This window comes from Artemia franciscana, chromosome 12 (genome assembly GCF_032884065.1).
Source record: "Artemia franciscana chromosome 12, ASM3288406v1, whole genome shotgun sequence".
In the NCBI taxonomy this organism is placed as follows: Eukaryota; Metazoa; Arthropoda; class Branchiopoda; order Anostraca; family Artemiidae; genus Artemia; species Artemia franciscana.
The window spans coordinates 36,878,710-36,899,446 of record NC_088874.1 but is presented as its reverse complement, the minus strand read 5'-3'; the positions used below and the strand labels follow the sequence as shown (position 1 = coordinate 36,899,446).

The 20,737-nt window shown below is 35.3% G+C and overlaps 1 protein-coding gene across 1 annotated transcript; it reads left to right on the top strand.

Annotated features, from left to right (window-relative positions):
* The first annotated feature begins 3,456 nt into the window (after positions 1–3,456).
* On the top strand, positions 3,457–5,480 carry LOC136033523 (endoplasmic reticulum resident protein 44-like). The gene has a single exon (XM_065714268.1). It carries the CDS (start codon positions 3,457–3,459, stop codon positions 4,699–4,701), a length of 1,245 nt encoding a protein of 414 aa, XP_065570340.1. The 3' UTR covers positions 4,702–5,480.
* Positions 5,481–20,737: the final 15,257 nt, after the last annotated feature.

The window sequence follows — 20,737 nt, the reverse complement described above, 5'->3', positions numbered from 1 at the left end:
ACGCCGGAGGGCACAGGGGGATATATAAATGACGACGGGGACACAGGGGATGTTCGATTAGCAATCACCATCAACAGAGCTCAAGGGCAATCATTAGAATCATGAGGTATAACTTAAAAAAAAAGGTAAAAAACTAAACAATTAAAATAAAAGACCAATTCAAAAACGAATGTATATACAGACCGGGACACAAATGACGACCGGGACACAAGGAATATAAATGACGACCGGGACACTCAAAGAGAAATTACAGACTGGGACACTGGGACACAAATGACGAGCGGGACACAGGGAATGTTCGATTAGCAATCACCATCAACAAAGCTCAAGGGCAATCATTAGAATAATGAGGTATAATGTGGATTTTCATCTAACTGCGCGGTTTTGCGTTCTTTAGCCGCAAGCCTGTTTTCTTGCTGTTCTTATGATTCCTCGGCACGCTTTCTTTTCTTACTTTCTCTATCAGCAGCAAGTTTTTTGGCATAGACTCTTTGAGCAGCTTCCTCGGCTGTTGCCATTGTAGGTTCTTCAGTCATTTTACAATTAAACATTTTTCCGTCCAGGATCTTCTTACAATTGAAAATTTGTCTTTGAACGAATTTCTTAAATACCTTTAATGACGTCATCGTCATAACAAACATGACGACAACTAACTTCATGACGACATGACGACATGATGACAAAACGTCACTCGACAGACATAACACACATACAACTTATTTTTATATATCTAATCTATATATATAAAAATAAGTTGTCTGTGTGTGGATCTGTGGATGGATCAGGTGACGTCATGTTTGTCGACTGACTTGCCCTGTTTTCGACGTTCAAATGATTGATTTTTAGCATTCCACGTGTAATACGAAGGCACTTAAGTATACAGCAGTTTTTTTTCAAAAGAATGTTTTGGCATAACGAAAAGAAAGCAGTTAACGTTGTTTCCGTTGAATTTAGGGCTCTTTGTTGCACGTTGGATTTCGAAAAATAAACACGTTGACCATTCTGTAAATGTACCGCTAAGTGAAAAACAGATGGACTTCGTTCATGTATCGGAAGAAAGAATTCGCCAAACAGCTTCATTACTGCTTATGTATCTTCCAGCCTGGTATTGTACGATTTCATCGATATCACTGATTTCGGACTGCAAGCTAAAAACTGCTATGTCGCTGCCTTTGTTGACGTATTTACGTATGTATTTGATTGCCTTCACGGAGTTACAATATTCAACGTTTATGTGTGCATTAAATGTTTTTGATAATAAAGGGGAATATGGAACAACCCAATGGTTATCTACTTCGATGGTGGTACCGTTACGCTTTTTTATTATTTTTGTTTTACCACCATCTTCAGTAGATCTTTTTCTATATTGTCGGTAATCATCATTGCCAGTAATTGTGTTGGGTACTAAAAGTCGAGGATATTGCTTAGTGCACCTTCCTTTGGCCATGCATGGTGATTTTTCATTCAGTGCACCGCAAGGTCCATGTATCATATTTTTCACCACAATACCATATAAGCCCTTATCGACCTTTTCATCATGTATTTCAGCATAAATCACATCGTCAGTTTCATTAGAAGTAATTTTATCATGTAGCCAGATTAGTATATGTGCGTTTGGCAATCCTCGTTTTTGCCATTCCACTGAGTACATCCAGCACCGCACTGACCCAAACACTTTAAATTTCACTACGTAGTTTATCAGTGATTTCAACTTTTGCCGGAAGACACGGGCCGTATTTTCATGTCTATGAACCGCCGATTGTCCTTGAAGCAAAAGCTGCTGTATCTCGTCCCAAGATTGATTACATGTAAATGTTATAAATAAATCTGGACGACCATAGAGACGAACATACGCAATAGCATCTTGAGCATATTCATGCATATGACGGGGATTGCCAGCATACGACGAGGGCAAAATCGTTAATCTTCCAACGTTAGTGGTATTACCGTCATTTACAACTGCATCTCGCAAATGAATGTATTGTTCAGAGCGGAGCTTGGTCTGATTCAGACGGATAAACAATATATGTTACAAAAACTATAAAAAAAAATAAAAAAGAAAAAAAACTAAAAAAAAAAAAAATAGAAATAAAATTAAAAAACAAAACAAAAATCTAGAAAATTACACATATTTGGAAATAAATAAACGCAATATATTTGGAAAACTACGGATTTCATCTTATAGAACCGGTTGGTTTTGTAGAGGTGGGGTGAATCTGACCTTATCTTGATAATACGGTCCCGGAGGTTGAACACTGTGTAGCAGCACACCGCGGGGCCGACGCAGAGACCTTAATAGTCCAGAAGTGCGTTAATCCGATTACTCACTACTTAGAACTAGTTGTCATAGCACAATGGTGATGAGACCAATTCTCTGTGATGGAGGATTCGATTTCAAACCATTCTATGACACCGAAAGTAACTTCGTATCATTTCTGAACAACGGACCTAACAGAACTGGAATATTTCTATATCCTGTTAAACTGTAGAAATGTTGAGAGAACACAGCTTCCACCATTTCTCTGCTATGAATTTTCAGTGCAAAACATGCAAAGATGTTCGTTCGATCAAGCAGGAATTTAATTAAGAACAGTACAAATTGATTGAGGTGGCGGAATTACTTAAATATGAAATCACACCCCCGAAAAGTAATTTTAAAAAGACACGTATACTGTATTATTTTTTGTACCAATACATATCCTCCTGTTTTTGAAGATGCCATTTTTTTGTCCAAAATTGCATTACATTTCAATATCATGTTTGATTAATTAAAAAAGGCACTAAATTTTTCCTTTTAAAATGTCCATTAAGAAGCTCTCTATGATATTGCTGAGGTCTGCACGCAGTGAAGACGGAGGAAAAAGGAAACAATCAGTGCTACCAACACAATTAAAGTTATTTTTTATTCGAGTCAGGGGGCTGTAAGCTTATTTAAGGTTTTCGACAATGACTATTCTAATGAAGCATTTTTATTTAAACCATGAGCTATTTTTAGGGACTTCGGGCTTTTTCCCAAAATTGCCACATATTTGTCTTTACATCAAGCTTTTACTTTTAGAACTAATCGTGATAGCTGTTAGCATTCCTGAATTAACTACTAATGACGATTTTTTCTGATTTCCCAGGTTTTTTTTAACGCTTTGTTAAGATTTCGTTTTCTACTGGCAAGGGTTTGTTCTTTACTATACTCCATTTACCTCTACATATACTGAATCCATATTTGATAGCAACAACCGTTTCCAACAACAGTTTTTGCATTTGCATTTTTTTTTTAAACGGAGTAGCAAATTCTAAATTCTAACAATGGCACAAAAATTTTATTAGATAAAACTAATTGTGCTAATGCTCATTAATACTTTGATTCTTCCCAGAAATATAATTATTTCAACGACACATAGGCCAAATATTTACCCTCGTTTGAATCATGTTTATGCATTAACATGCTAATATTCGAAGATGAAACATTTACTGTTATTTTATTTTTTGATTTTAGCATTCGTTCTATCAACAGTCACGTGTGATACTCCAAATTTAACATTTGAAAATATTGAAGAGGTTTTTCGTTCCCGTGAGTTAGTTCTGTTAAATTTTCATGTTGACTGGTGTCCTTACAGTAGAAACTTAGTGCCAATATTTGACAACGCAGCTAATAATATAAATGATCAGTTCCTGGATCGCGTTGCATTTCTTAAAGTTGATGGAGAAGAGGAGCCGGAACTCTTAGAAAGATTTCAAGTTAGCAAGTTCCCTACAATAAAAGTCATAAGACACGGCCAAGTTGGCAAGGAATATCGAGGCCAACGATCCGTTGACGGGATATTAAAATTTGTTTTTGACGAGTTAGTGGATTCAGTGAAAGTTGTTCAAGATCCTAAGGAATTCCTCAATCTTGATATGACAAAAAGGCACATTATTGGCTTGTTTGAGGAGAATAGTTTGGTTCATTTTGAAAATTTGAAAAAAGTTGCAGATACTCAGAAGGGAAACTGTGTTTTTAAGGCTGGATTTGGGAAAACAGTCCAAGAGTTGAATTCTCGTGGACAAAACGTTATTAATTTCATTCCTGCCAAAGCTATCTCCTCTCAAAGTGAGGAAATTTTTACAGGAAATCCAAAGAATTTTGAAGAACTGAACAAATGGGTGAAAGAAAAGTGCGAGCCTCTCCTTTTGGAAATGACATTTGAAAATGCTGAAGAAATTGTGGAAAGGCGAATTCCGCTCTTAATCCTTTTTCATGAGCGTGAAGATTTTGAAAGCATAAAAAAATTTTACGATATTGCCCAAAATGAACTATTTGAAGATAAGGGAAAATTACTTTTTACCACGGTCGATTTTGACATCTTTGCTCATGGTCTACGTCACACCGGTAAATACACAAAAAATCTCCCTCTATTTGCTATTGACAGTATGAAACATCTATACTTTTTTCCTGATGATGAAGATCCTTTTGAAGAAGGAATGTTAAAAGGATTCTTAGAAAAGTTTCACTCTGAGAAGCTACACTATGAGTTCCATGGTGGGCCCACAAGCAAAATCCAAAAGAAGCTTAAAATAACCAAAACAGGTGAAATAGAGACAAGAGAGGATAATGAGAATAAGCAAAGTCAAGAAGAAGCAGTTTCAGCTCCTTTAGAAAGTGCATTTCAGAAACTAGCACCCTCCAAGATGCGTTATAATTTCTTACAAAAAGATGAACTGTGAGGAACAAAGCCTAAAATATATTAAATAGGTCGTAACGACTGAGTTGGAGGAGTAGCGTGCATAGCTGTGTTGGCCTCAGGCGGCTTGATGCTGCTATAAGTTATTAGTAGTAGTAGTAGTAGTACGAATGGGTTATATGTGGCGTAGAGAGAGCTATAGAAGCTCCGTGAAGATGTATTTAACCACGTTCAGCTTGGACGACCAAGTGATCGTCCATGCTGAACGTGTGGCAGCTGGAATTGCGTCTAGGGCCCAAACTCCCAAAGCAAAGATCAATTCAGTTTGTTAGAGCAGGCAGGTAGAGAGGTTAAAGTGACAAACTTTAAAAACATATCCCTTCATTATAATTTTCTAAATGTACTAAATAGGTTGTTACAAAGGGGTATGAGAGAGCAGAGAGAGTTATGGACGTTCCACGGAGATGTATTTAACCATCAGATGATTGTCCATGTTGAACATGCGGCAGTTGGAAATTGCATCTAGGGCCCGAACTTGCAAAGTAATGAAAGATCAATTCAGCTTTTTAGAACAGGTAGGTAGAGAGGTTAAAGCGACTTAAAGCTTAAAAACATATTCCTTCAGTATAATTTGAGTATAAGCTTAGATTCCCTGCAGAAAGCTTAATTCAATTAAACCGGTCGAGCTACTTTCCAAGATAAATTAAAAAAATTGTCCACAAAAAAAAGTTTTTCAAAGAGAAGTACCCAGTCTTTCTTGTGATATTGCTGAGTTATCTTATAGAAAACCAAACACACGGAGCCTTACTTTAAACACACGGAGTTTAGTCTTAGAGCACAATGGCTAAACTGGATAACTATGGAGGGTTGATTTACCCAATATTCCTAAAGACATAGTTATTATATCTAGAAACATAGGTATGTTTGCCTTTCAATCACTTTTGACTCTTAAAAGGGCACGAGAACTTTAGTTGAATTAGCTCCTTTAAAAGGTTCAATGAAGTTGCTAGCTATTATAGAGTGGCACTGCCTATGATATTGCTTATATACCGTTTTGAATGCCTGGATATACATAGTTTTTTTTTTTGTTTAATTGAAACTCCCCCTTAAACGTTCCCTAAAACTTTCACCTTAATACCCTTAGTGCTATTAGTTAAAGTGGCTGTACTGGAAGTATTAATAGAATTCACATATTGCCTTCTGGCTAGTTCAAAAACCGTGACAACTTACTCCTGATGATTAAACTCAGTAATGTAACAAGTTCTTGAGATATTGGTTTGTCACCTTTTTGAAAATATAAATACACATGGATTGTTTTGATTTAGTTCAACATCCACCTAAATATTCTTTAAAGAATATATTCTTTAAAGAATCAAACAGTTCCTGGTAACGAACTGTAGTAAGGAGCGACCCGGCTCAATAGTAAACGAAACTCTAAAAAGCAGAATTTCGATGCTAAAAGATATATCAAAAGAGTCGGATTTTTATGCTGATTTCAAATATATAAGTTTTATCAAATTTAGTCCTTGTCATCAAAAGTTACGAGCCTGAGAAAATTTGCCTTATTTTGGAAAATGGGGGGAAACACCCCTAAAAGTCATAGGATCGTAACGAAACTCACACCATCGCATTCAGCGTATCAGAGAACCCTATAGAAAAAATTTCAAGGTCCAATCTACAAAAATGTGGGATTTCGTATTTTTTGCCAGAAGACTAATCACGGGTGCGTGTTTATTTGTTTTTTTTTTTTTTCTTTTCTTTTCCCCAGGGGTCATCGTATCGACCAAGTGGTCCTAGAGTGTTGCAAGAGGGCTCATTCTAACGGAAATGAAAAGTTCTAGTGCCCTTTTTAAGTGACCGAAAAAATTGGAGGGCACCTAGGCCCCCTCCCACGCTCATTTTTTCCCAAAGTCAACGGATCAAAATTTTGAGATAGCCATTTTGTTCCGCATAGTTGAAAACCACAATAACTATGTCTTTGGGGATGACTTTCCCCCCACAGTCCCTGGAGGAGGGGCTGCAAGTTACTAACTTTGACCAATGTTTACATACAGTAATGGTTATTGGGAAGTGTACCGACGTTTTCAGGGGGATTTTTTGTTTGAGTGTGGGAAGGGAGGGGACTATATGGGAGGATCTTTCCTTGGAGGAATATTTCATGGGGGAAGAGAAATTCAATGAAAAGGGCGCAGGATTTTCTAGCATTACTATTAAAAAAAAAAAACAATGAAAATATAAACATGAAAAAGTTTTTTCAATTGAAAGTAAGGAGAAGCATTAAAACTTAAAACGAACAGAGATTATTACGCATATGAGGGGTTCTAAAAATACTTTAGCATCAAGAGCGAGGTATTTAGAAGGAGATAATACTTCGCTCTTTATGCTGAATTATTTTTAGTAATTTCAACCGTTTATTCTACGGCCTTTCTGATTCAGGGGTCATTCTTAAAGAATTTGGACAAAACTTAAGATTTAGTGTGAAGAGCGAGGTATTAACGAGGGGACAAACTCCCTCATATATATAATCAAAAATATAAGAATATAAAAGTTTGTTACGTAAGTTAATTCTTAAGTTACGTATATTTTTTACTAATAAAAACGTTCGTTAAAAATTAAAAGTTCTAGTTGTCTTTATAAGTAACCGGAAAAATTGGAGGGCAACTAGGCCCCCTTCCCCATCCCTTATTTCTCAAAATCGTCTGATCAAAACTAAGAGAAAGCCATTTAGCCAAAAAAAAGAATTAATAGCAAATTTCATTTTAATAATTTATGTACGGAGAGCCAAATCAGACATGCATTAATTCAAAAACTTTCAGAAATTAAATAAAAAAACAAGTTTTTTGAAATGAAAGTAAGGAGCGACATTAAAACTTAAAACGAACAGAAATTACTCCTTATATGAAAGGGGCTTTTCCTCCTCGACACCCCGCTCCTTGCGCTAAAGTTTGACTCTTTCTCGCAACTCTACTTTTTAAAACAATAAAAAAATTTAGCGTAAAGAGCGGGGTGTCGAGGAGGAAAAGCCTCTTTCATATAAGGAGTAATTTCTGTTCGTTTTAAGTTTTAATGTCGCTCCTTACTTTCATTTCAAAAAACTTATTTTTTTTTATTTTATTCTGAAAGAATATAGTAACAGTTGTAGTAGCACTAGTAGCATTAGTAGCAACATGCAGATAGCGCCTTTGGTTTCTTCAACACATGCTGAAAGTTTCAATTTAATACCATCAACGGCTTCTGAAGCAGTGCTGATACGTGCTCTTGACAACTTATGGAAGCATAATGTGTTCCGATTTGGTTCAGAACAGTTTCAATGTTCCCCAATGTTTTGCCTTAATACCCTTAACTATCATAGCAGCAGTAGTAGTACCAGCAGTAATAGTAGTTGCAGCGAAATTTGTAGCTATCAGCTTTAGTAATAGCAACAGTAGAAGCAGTAGTACAAGTATGAGTAGAAGCAGCTGCGATAGGATGAAAATTTTCTTTTGGTTAGTTCAACATTCCCCTGTAAGTTCCACAACAAACCCTGTAAGTTTTGCAACAAACTCTATAAGTTTCAACTTGACACACCTAACTGTTTCACACACATGTATATTCATATAATTTTTTTAATTTTCACCTTAACGCTCTTAGCCTTACAAGTAGTTGTTATAGAAGTAGTAGTTGAAGTAGTAATAATAGTAAATGTAGAAGCGGTAGTGGTAGCAATATTAGTAATAGCGTGCCCATATTGCCTTTTCGTCAATTGATCTTCCCCTTTAAGCAGTGTCTGAAAGTTCCAACTTAATGCCGAAATCCATTCTTGAGATGCGGTTTTTTGACAATGCGCATTTACGTAGTATATTTGATTTAGTTCAACTTTCCCCTGTAGTGTGGTAGCGGTAGTAGTGGCAGTAGTAGTGGTGGTTGTAGTAATTGTGGTAGCATGCAAATATTACCCTTTTGGTCAATTGGTCATCTCCCTTATTATTTCCGGAAAGTTCCAAACTAATATACTCAATCATTCCTGAGTTAAGCCCTTTCGACAACCCATACGCACATAATATATTTTGGTTTACTTCATCACCTCCTTCAACATTCTCTGAAATACCCATCTGAATATCCTTTGTCTTTTTGGGAAGCAATTATAATGTTTGTGAAATTTCAATAGCATATGCTATACCTAGACAGTGAAAAAATTACTTAGTTCACAGCCCTTGTCCTGAGGCATGCGTGGGGGAGGGTCAAATCCCCAAAGGCACAATTTCTGGACATATCAATGATAAAGGATCTGGTGGTTTGTGTCAATCCTGGATGCATTTTTATATGTATTTAGGGTTATTTTGAACAAGATGGCCACGTCATAATTTTAGTTAGATGCATTTGAGGAAAAGATGGTGGCTGGGGGGGGATAAATACATTCCATAGTTCTTACTCTTAACAGGAAACTAGAACTTTCAACTTCTAATTAAAGGGGCTTCCTCTAAAGTTTATACAACCGTCCTTCCAGAAAAAACCTTATATAAACCGGGGGCATAACCTTACAGTCCTTGCCCCCAAGTTCCAAGGGATCATTTCAACGCCGAATGCCTTGTTATATGATCTTTAGACTATTTTGAATAGAATTGCTATTTCAAAATTTCTGTCAGATGTATTTGGGAAAACAGCACATGAAGGGGGGGGCTAGTTGCCCTCTAACCCTTTGACTCTTAAAAACGCCCGTAGAGCTTCAAACTTACGCTCCAATCAGCCCCTCCAAAGTTTATACGCCCACCCTTTCTATAAGAACCCTTATGCCCACGGGGAATAACTTACAAACTTTGCCTTGAGGGACTTGGGAGATGGGTGTGTTTTTTTCATCCCCTAAGAGTAGCCTATTTAGTGTGAAGTGACAGTCACCATATTTAATGGACCTTTTAACTACGCTGAACAAAATTGTTATCTTAAAATTTTGATGACGTATTTGTGGAGATGATGGGCGTGGTAAGGGGCTGGTTGACCTCCATTCACTTTCGACTATTAAAAAGAGCAGTAGCCTTTTAAATTTCAAATGGATGAGCTCCTTTCAAAGTTTTTGCGACAGTACCTTCTATAAAAATTGCCCTATTCTAAAGAAGTCCCAAAAAATAATACATTATACCCACATCACTCTTTACTTAGGCAGCGCTATTGGGCTACCTATGACGGCAAAATGTGAAATTTATCTGTAACAATTTATAGGTAGAAAATTCCAATTACTGATTACCCTAGGTAGAAGGGGCTGTGTTTGGTAATTTTATACACAGAATAAACTCATTCTTTGATAATTCTATACAATCCAAATAATTAAAGTCATATATTATCCAATATTATCCAATAAATTATCCAATATATTATCCAAATAAATTAAATAATTAATGTCAAATAACAATCCAAATAATGTCAGCAGACAATCCAGATAATTTAAGTTTATATCAAGTGATTCAAGGCGATTCCGTTTAATAAAGCGTTACAGTAAATCAATAATAACAATATTTCAAAAAATTATAGCTGATAATATTTTCTCGGTGATTAAGATGATTTTAAACAAAACCAGGTAATTCCAAGAAATAAAGCATGATAAATCACAATGATAAATCGCAATAAATTTTTTCTAAAATTTACATCCTAAATCTTTTATTAGTTAACAAGCTGTTGGGGTGGCGCTTCGCGCCACCCCAACACCTAGTTGGTGAGGGCGCTTCGCGCCCCCCAAGACCCCCCGTGCGCGTAAGTCGTTACGCGCCATATTAGTTACGCGCCATTGTAGTTGTGTCCCTGTTTCCTACCTGTGAATATATATATATATATATATATATATATATATATATATATATATATATATATATATATATATATATATATATATATACATATATATATATATATATATATATATATATATATATATATATATATATATATATATATATATATATATATATATATATATATATATATATATATATATATATATATATATATATATATATATATATATATGTTTTGAACTACGTAAAACTTGCGAATATACAACATTCTTCGCTGTCCCATTGTCTGTGCATATAAATAGGTTGGTTTACCGACTCTTGAACATGCAACATATAATTGTCCATGGGAAAAACAATCCGTATTCAGATCTATACCTCATCATTCTAATGATTGCCCTTGAGCTTTGTTGATGGTGATTGCTCATAGAATATTCCCTCTGTCGCCGTCGTCATTTATATATCCCCCTGTGCCCCCCGGCGTCCCCGCTGTAGTTGTGTCCCTGTGTCCCGGTCGTCATTTGGGTCCCGGTGTCCCAGTCTGTAATTTCTCTTTGAGCGTCCCGGGGGTGATTGCTAATCAAACATTCCCTGTGTCCCCGTCGCCATTTATAATCCCCCTGTGCCCCCCGGCGTCCCCGTTGTAGTTGTGTCCCTGTGTCTCGTCATTTATATTCCCTGTGTCCCGGTCGTCATTTGTGTCCCGGTGTCCCGGTCTGCATATACATTCGTTTTTGAATTGGTTACCTTTTTAGTTTTTTTTATTTTTATTTTTTTTAGTTTTGTTTTTCTCCTTTATTTTTCAGTTTTTTTCCGTTTTTATTTTTTTTCTTTTTTAGTTTTTTTAGTTTTTTTAGCTTTTTAGTTTTTTTATTAGTTTTTAGTTTTTTTTCTTTTTACTTTTTTTAGTTTTTTTAGTTCTTTTTTTAGTTTTAGTTTTTTCTTTTTAGTTTTTTTTTGTAGTTTTTACTAGCCAAGGTTCGAACCTGCAACCTCTCGGACCTAGAACCCGGAACATAACGCGTTACCAACTCAGCTACTTCGGGCTTGAATACATTCGTTTTTGAATTGGTATATGATGAAATAATTCAGACGTCATATGCGGACAGACAGACAGACAGACATAACACACAAACAACTTATTTTTATACATATATATTTAACTTATTAGCTAATTAGTTATTATAACTTATTAGTTAATTAGTTATTTAACTTATTAGTTAATTATTAGTTATTAGTTAATTAAGTGAAATTTAACGTGTTGTGAAGTAATTCTGGTCGATTCTATGTAACAAAGCATGGTAATTCACTATAATTATATTTAAAAAAAGCCTCTAAAAATGGCAGAGTTAAATCCTTTATTATGTACTTAAATTAATTTGAATTGATCTACAACATGCCTTGCTGCCTTGGGAAACAAGCTTCAAAACTTGCCGAAATGCCGAAATGGTCAGAAACATCCGTGACAATAATCCCTGGATCTGAAAAGTTAGAATTAGAAAAAATATTATCAAGTAGATTTGCCGTTAAAGTGGTAACACGCGTACAAATAATAATAGTGAGAAATAAACTATATGCAAAGCTGTAGGAAGTCCATAGGAGTATTCTAATTCATACCTTTAAGGTCAAAATTAAAGTCCCTAATCATGAAGAATGGGTGCGAACCAGTAGGTAGTTTATCAAACTGTTCCTCCAAAATATCCATAAATGCCGGTATAGACCCAGATGGTGGTCTACATAGTACAACAACACAAACATCTTTTGGCTTAAGCCTGAGCTGAAGGATAAGTGGCTCAAATAACATCTCGTGATACAGCACTAGATCACTTCTTACCAAAACCTCGATATCGCTCCGTATATAAGCTCCCATTCCTCCATGTTGTCAAAATTGACGATTCCTATGACAAAGTGTATACCCTGGAATATCGAAGAGAGCAGAGTTATGCTCATTTAGCCATGTTTCTGTGAGACCAATAACCTGAAAAATGAAAAGCTCACATATCTCGCTTAAAAAGTCAAAAGATGAATTCAAACCCTGGCAGATAAGGTGGAAAACTCTGAGATCTTTAGAATCACTACCACCATACCCGGACCTCAAACCATCTTTAAATAGGTACTTTGACGTCTTTATGAACGTCCTCATTGATCGCTTTCGAACCATAGCCCTCCTTAATTTCGGATTATAATGAACGTCCTCATTGATCGCTTTCGAACCATAGCCCTCCTTAATTTCATCACAATATCAGTTCACTTGACATTTTTCCTCAACAATATTTCAATCGAAGGGGCCGTGAAAGAAAAATTAATGTTGGTGATACAGTTTGAATCAATAGGACTACTAATAAAAGTTTGTTACGTAAGTTAATTCTTAAGTTACGTATATTTTTTACTAATAAAAACGTTCGTTGAATATTAAAAGTTCTAGTAGCCTTTTTAAGTAACCGAAAAATTGGAGGGCAGCTAGGCTTCCTTCCCCACCCCTTATTTCTCAAAATCGTCTGATCAAAACTAAGAGAAAGCCATTTAGCCAAAAAAAAATTAATATACTAATTTCATTTCAATAATTTATGTGCGGAGAGCCAAAATCAAACATGCATTAATTCAAAAACGTTCAAAAATTAAATAAAAAAAAACTAGTTTTTTTAACTGAAAGTAAGGAGCGACATTAAAACTTAAAACGAACAGAAATTACTCCGTATATGAAATGGGTTGTCCCCTCCGCAGTCCCACGCTCTTTACGCTAAAGTTTTTAATTGTTTTAAAAAGTAGAATTGTGGCAAAGAGTCATACTTTAGCGTGAAGAGCGAGGGACTGCGGAGGGGACAACCCATTTCATATACGGAGTAATTTCTGTTCGTTTTAAGTTTTAATGTCGCTCCGTACTTTCAGTTAAAAAAACTAGTTTTTTTTTATTTAATGTTATCATAAAACTATGATTTTGATTCTTGGATTGTCTCTGAACACATTCAAAATGTCTAAAGATTTCTATGTGTCATTCATGTCCAAAGTCTCTGATTCACCTTCATTGATGATTTGAGTAAAACAAGAAATTTTTGGACAAAACTCTCCTCAAAAATCAAATTTGAGGGAAGATATAAAGTTGCTCTTGTTGCTGAATTCTCAAACGTATATATGATATCATGAATAAAGATCATACATGCGATATTAAAGTAAGACCTCATGATTTGACAAGCTTCAAAACTTGCCGAAATGCCGAAATGGTCAGAAACATCCGTAACAATAATCCCTGGATCTGAAAAGTTAGAATTAGAAAAAATATTATCAAGTAGATTTGCCGTTAAAGTGGTAACACGCGTACAAATAATAATAGTGAGAAATAAACTATATGCAAAGCTGTAGGAGGTTCATAGGAGTATTCTAATTCATACCTTTAAGGTCAAAATTAAAGTCCCTAAGCATGAAGAATGGGTGCGAACCAGTAGGTAGTTTATCAAACTGTTCCTCCAAAATATCCATAAATGCCGGTATAGACCCAGATGGTGGTCTACATAGTACAACAACACAAACATCTTTTGGCTTAAGCCTGAGCTGAAGGATAAGTGGCTCAAATAACATCTCGTGATACAGCACTAGATCACTTCTTACCAAAACCTCGATATCGCTCCGTATATAAGCTCCCATTCCTCCATGTTGTCAAAATTGACGATTCCTATGACAAAGTGTATACCCTGGAATATCCAAGAGAGCAGAGTTATGCTCATTTAGCCATGTTTCTGTGAGTCCAATAACCTGAAAAATGGAAAGCTCACATATCTCGCTTAAAAAGTCAAAAGATGAATTCAAACCCTGGCAGATAAGGTGGAAAACTCTGAGATCTTTAGAATCATCACCACCATACCCGGACCTCAAACCATCTTTAAAAAGGTACTTTGAATTACAAGAAACATATTGGCCAGTAATCCGAATATCATAATTCCGGTGGAGTTGCTCCGTAAACATAGTACCAAAATCCACAAATGAAGCTTCTGATTTATATACACATAAAAATTTATCTAAATATATCAGATATGAATTTATAAACAGATAGTCATTTGTATAAATTTACAAAGTCATCAAATTTCTCAAAAGTGTCATTGGGAATAAACATAATGTAAAACAATTAAGGGAATCTGGAGAAATATCAGAAGATATATCGTTTTTGAATAGCACACTAAGTGAGGGTGATGAGTGAAAGGGTGTTGAACAAAAGCTTTTTTCCACCACATTTAGTATGAAAAAGGTTAGCGTAGGCTTCACACCTCGTTTACGTTCAAAATGAATCAAATTTTGAAACAAGTTAATGAAAATATTGGGGAAGCGGGAAATTTAAGTTCCCCCACCGCACTTACCCGAATCGCTGGAGTTAGCGATTATAAGAAGGTAGCGACAGAATATTTACAGAATGAACCCATCTACACTCTTCATCGAAATCATAGAGTTCACGGTAATAATTATCGAAAAACAGCCTTTTTCCCATTGCATGCATTACAAGCAGATCTTTTAACCCCAGACAAGGCTCAAAGACGTCACAATAACCCACACAAATATATTCTACTTGTAATCAATATTTTTTAGTCACTATGCATATGCCGTTCCATTGCGTTCAAAGAGAGGCGATGAAATTGCAAGAACTCTTGAATCTATCTTTGAAAAATTTTCATATAGAAAAATTCAATCAGATCAGGGAAGTGAATTTGTTAATCCACATGTAAAAACGGTTTTTATTTAAATACAATACAATACTCTATCATAGTTATAGCTCTATAAGTGCAGTAGGGCGCCATTGGATGAACGTTTGATGAAAACAATTTGACTTTTAATTTCAAGATATTGTAGATTAAAAAATATCGCTGCTTTTATTCAAGATTTTGATAAGATCATTTCGGATTATAATGAACGTCCTCATTGATCGCTTTCGAACCATAGCCCTCCTTAATTTCATCACAATATCAGTTCACTTGACATTTTTCCTCAACAATATTTCAATCGAAGGGGCTGTGAAAGAAAAATTAATGTTGGTGATACAGTTTGAATCAATAGGACTACTAATATTTTCGAAAAAGAGAATTACTTGTGGTCCATTGAACTTTTTAAAGTGTCAAAAGTCTTAGAAACTAAGCTTGTAACGTATCGTCTAAGTGACATGAAAGATAAGGACATTCTTGGCGGTTTTTATGATTATGAATTACAAACATTTAAAACCACTGGAATGTATCAAATTGGAAAAATATTCAAGAGTTGTACTAGCAAGGGTAAGAGACAGTTAATTGTTCGTTTCAAACAGTTCGTGGTAACGAACTGTAGTAAGGAGCGATCCGGCTCAATAGTAACCAAAACTCTAAAAAATTGAATTTTGATATCAATAGCTACATCAAAAGAATCAAAATTTAATGCTGATTTTAAATATATAAGTTTCATCAAGTTTAGTCTTAGCCATCAAAAGTTACGAGCCTGAGAAAATTTGCCTTATTTAGGAAAATAGGAGGAAACACCCCCTGAAAGTCGTAGGATCTTAACGAAAATGACACCATCAGATTCAGCGTATCAGAGAACCCTACTGTAGAAGTTTCAAGCTCTTATCTATAAAAATGTGGAATTTTGCATTTTTTGCCCGAAGACAAATCACGGGTGCGTGTTTATTTGTTTGTTTTTTTTTTGTTTTTTTTTTCCCAGGGATCATCGTATCGACCAAGTGGTCCTAGAACGTCGCAAGAGGGCTCATTCTAACGGAAATGAAAAGTTCTAGTGCCCTTTTTAAGTGACCAAAAAAATTGGAGGGCATCTAGGCCCCCTCCCACGCTCATTTTTTTCCCAAAGTCAACGGATCAAAATTTTGAGATAGCCATTTTGTTTAGCATAGTCGAAAATCATAATAACTATGTTTTTGGGGATGACTTGCTCCCCCACAGCCCCTGGGGGAGGGGTTGCAAGTTACAAACTTCAACCAGTGTTTACATATAATAATGGTTATTGGAAAGTGTACAGACGTTTTCAGGGTTTTTTTTTGGTTTTGGGGGTAGGGTTGAGGGAGGGGGCTATGTGGGAGGATCTTTCCTTGGAGAAATATGCCATGGGGGAAAAAATTCAATGAAAAGGGCGCAGGACGAATCTGGTCACGTTAGAAAAAAACGTCAAATTAAGAGCTTAATATACAATGCTGGGTGTTCGGAGCCTCTCTATTATGGAGTATAATTTGAAAATAACACAACTATACGAGCGATAAAACATATATACCACAACCATAACTCAACTAACGAAAGAACTGCTAAGAGATAACACAACTATAAAGCGAAAACAGGTGAAAACTAACGGGAAAATAAACGAACTAAGAGGTGGAAGGGGCCCAGAGAAAAAATATAATCCTTTTTCAATTTTGAGCCTAACTTCCGCAAAGGAGTAATAATGTCAGAAGCCCCGAAATACCGAATTATTTTCTTTTCAAACAGTTCGTGGTAAGGAACTGTAGTAAGGGGCGACCCGGCTCAATAGTAAACGAAACTCTAAAAAACGGAATTTTGATGCTAAAAGATACATCAAAAGATTCGAATTTTTACGCTGATTCTAAATATTAAGTTTCAATTAATTTAGTCTTTGTCATCAAAAGTTACGAGCCTGAGAAAATTTGCCCTATTTTGGAAAAAAGGGGGAAACATCCATTAAAAGTCACAGAATCTTAACGAAAATCACACTATCGCATTCGGTATATCAGAGAACTCTATAGCAAAAATTTCAAGCTCCTATCTAAAAAATGTGGAATTTTGTATTTTTTGCCAGAAGACAAATCACGGGTGCGTGTTTATTCATTTGTTTTTTTTTTTTTTTTTTCCCAGGGGTCATCTTATCGACCAAGTGGTCCTTGGATGTCACGAGAGGGCTCATTCTAACGGAAATGAAAAGTTCTAGTGCCCTTTTTAAGTGACCAAAAAATTGGAGGGCAAATAGGCCCCCTCCCAAGCTCATTTTTTCCAAAAGTCAACAGATTAAAATTTTAAGATAGCCATTTTGTTCAGCATAGTCGAAAACCATAATAACTATGTCTTTGGGAATGACTTACTCCCCCACAATCCCTGAGGGAGGGGCTGCAAGTTACAAACTTTGACCAGTGTTTACATATAGTAATGGTTATTGGGAAGTGTACAGGCGTTTTCATGGGGATTTTTTGGTTTGGGGGGTGGGGTTGATGGGAGAGGGCTTTGTGAGAGGATCTTTCCTTTGAGGAATATGTCACGGGGGAAGAAAAATTCAATGAAAAGGGCGCAGGATTTTCTAGCATTACTATAAAAAAAACAATGAAAAAATAAACATGAAAACGTTTTTTCAAATGAAAGTAAGGAATAGCATTGAAATTTAAAACGAACAGAGATTATTACGCATATGAGGGGTTCTAAAAATACTTTAGCATAAAGAGCGAGGTATTTATGAGGAGATAGATACCTCGCTCTTGATGCTAAAATATTTTTAGTGATTTCAACTATTTATTCTATGGCCTTTTTGATTCAGGGGTCATTCTTAAAGAATTGGGACAAAACTTACGATTTAGTGTAAAGAGCGAGGTATTAACGAGGGTACAAACCCCCTCGTACACATAATAAAAATATAAGAATATAAAAATTTGTTACGTAAGTTAATTCTTAAGTTACGTATATTTTTTACTAATAAAAACGTTCGTTGAATATTAAAAGTTCTAGTAGCCTTTTTAAGTAACCGAAAAATTGGAGGGCAGCTAGGCTTCCTTCCCCACCCCTTATTTCTCAAAATCGTCTGATCAAAACTAAGAGAAAGCCATTTAGCCAAAAAAAAAATTAATATACTAATTTCATTTCAATAATTTATGTGCGGAGAGCCAAAATCAAACATGCATTAATTCAAAAACGTTCAAAAATTAAATAAAAAACTAGTTTTTTTACCTGAAAGTAAGGAGCGACATTAAAACTTAAAACGAACAGAAATTACTCCGTATATGAAATGGGTTGTCCCCTCCGCAGTCCCACGCTCTTTACGCTAAAGTTTTTAATTGTTTTAAAAAGTAGAATTGTGGCAAAGAGTCAAACTTTAGCGTAAAGAGCGAGGGACTGCGGAGGGGACAACCCATTTCATATACGGAGTAATTTCTGTTCGTTTTAAGTTTTAATGTCGCTCCTTACTTTCAGTTAAAAAAAACTAGTTTTTTTTTATTTAATGTTATCATAAAACTATGATTTTGATTCTTGGATTGTCTCTGAACACATTCAAAATGTCTAAAGATTTTTATGTGTCATTCATGTCCAAAGTCTCTGATTCACCTTCATTGATGATTTGAGTAAAACAAGAAATTTTTGGACAAAACTCTCCTCAAAAATCAAATTTGAGGGAAGATATAAAGTTGCTCTTGTTGCTGAGTTCTCAAACGTATATATGATATCATGAAAAAAGATCATACATACGATATTAAAGTAAGACCTCATGATTTGACAAGCTTCAAAACTTGCCGAAATGCCGAAATGGTCAGAAACATCCGTAACAATAATCCCTGGATCTGAAAAGTTAGAATTAGAAAAAATATTATCAAGTAGATTTGCCGTTAAAGTGGTAACACGCGTACAAATAATAATAGTGAGAAATAAACTATATGCAAAGCTGTAGGAGGTCCATAGGAGTATTCTAATTCATACCTTTAAGGTCAAAATTAAAGTCCCTAAGCATGAAGAATGGGTGCGAACCAGTAGGTAGTTTATCAAACTGTTCCTCCAAAATATCCATAAATGCCGGTATAGACCCAGATGGTGGTCTACATAGTACAACAACACAAACATCTTTTGGCTTAAGCCTGAGCTGAAGGATAAGTGGCTCAAATAACATCTCGTGATACAGCACTAGATCACTTCTTACCAAAACCTCGATATCGCTCCGTATATAAGCTCCCATTCCTCCATGTTGTCAAAATTGACGATTCCTATGACAAAGTGTATACCCTGGAATATCCAAGAGAGCAGAGTTATGCTCATTTAGCCATGTTTCTGTGAGTCCAATAACCTGAAAAATGGAAAGCTCACATATCTCGCTTAAAAAGTCAAAAGATGAATTCAAACCCTGGCAGATAAGGTGGAAAACTCTGAGATCTTTAGAATCATCACCACCATACCCGGACCTCAAACCATCTTTATATAGGTACTTTGAATTACAAGAAACATATTGGCCAGTAATCCGAATATCATAATTCCGGTGGAGTTGCTCCGTAAACATAGTACCAAAATCCACAAATGAAGCTTCTGATTTATATACACATAAAAATTTATCTAAATATATCAGATATGAATTTATAAACAGATAGTCATTTGTATAAATTTACAAAGTCATCAAATTTCTCAAAAGTGTCATTGGGAATAAACATAATGTAAAACGATTAAGGGAATCTGGAGAAATATCAGAAGATATATCGTTTTTGAATAGCACACTAAGTGAGGGTGATGAGTGAAAGGGTGTTAAACAAAAGCTTTTTTCCACCACATTTAGTATGAAAAAGGTTAGCGTAGGCTTCACACCTCGTTTACGTTCAAAATGAATCAAATTTTGAAACAAGTTAATGAAAATATTGGGGAAGCGGGAAATTTAAGTTCCCCCACCGCACTTACCCGAATCGCTGGAGTTAGCGATTATAAGAAGGTAGCGACAGAATATTTACAGAATGAACCCATCTACACTCTTCATCGAAATCATAGAGTTCACGGTAATAATTATCGAAAAACTAACCTTTTTCCCATTGCATGCATTACAAGCAGATCTTTTAACCCCAGACAAGGCTCAAAGACGTCACAATAACCCACACAAATATATTCTACTTGTAATCAATATTTTTTAGTCACTATGCATATGCCGTTCCATTGCGTTCAAAGAGAGGCGATGAAATTGCAAGAACTCTTGAATCTATCTTTGAAAAATTTTCATATAGAAAAATTCAATCAGACCAGGGAAGTGAATTTGTTAATCCACATGTAAAAACGGTTTTTATTTAAATACAATACAATACTCTATCATAGTTATAGCTCTATAAGTGCAGTAGGGCGCCATTGGATGAACGTTTGATGAAAACAATTTGACTTTTAATTTCAAGATATTGTAGATTAAAAAATATCGCTGCTTTTATTCAAGATTTTGATAAGATCATTTCGGATTATAATGAACGTCCTCATTGATCGCTTTCGAACCATAGCCCTCCTTAATTTCATCACAATATCAGTTCACTTGACATTTTTCCTCAACAATATTTCAATCGAAGGGGCTGTGAAAGAAAAATTAATGTTGGTGATACAGTTTGAATCAATAGGACTACTAATATTT

Coding starts and splice junctions, on each gene's coding strand:
- LOC136033523 (XM_065714268.1), top strand. CDS start 3,457: ATGAAACATTTACTGTTATTTTATTTTTTGATTTTAGCATTCGTTCTA.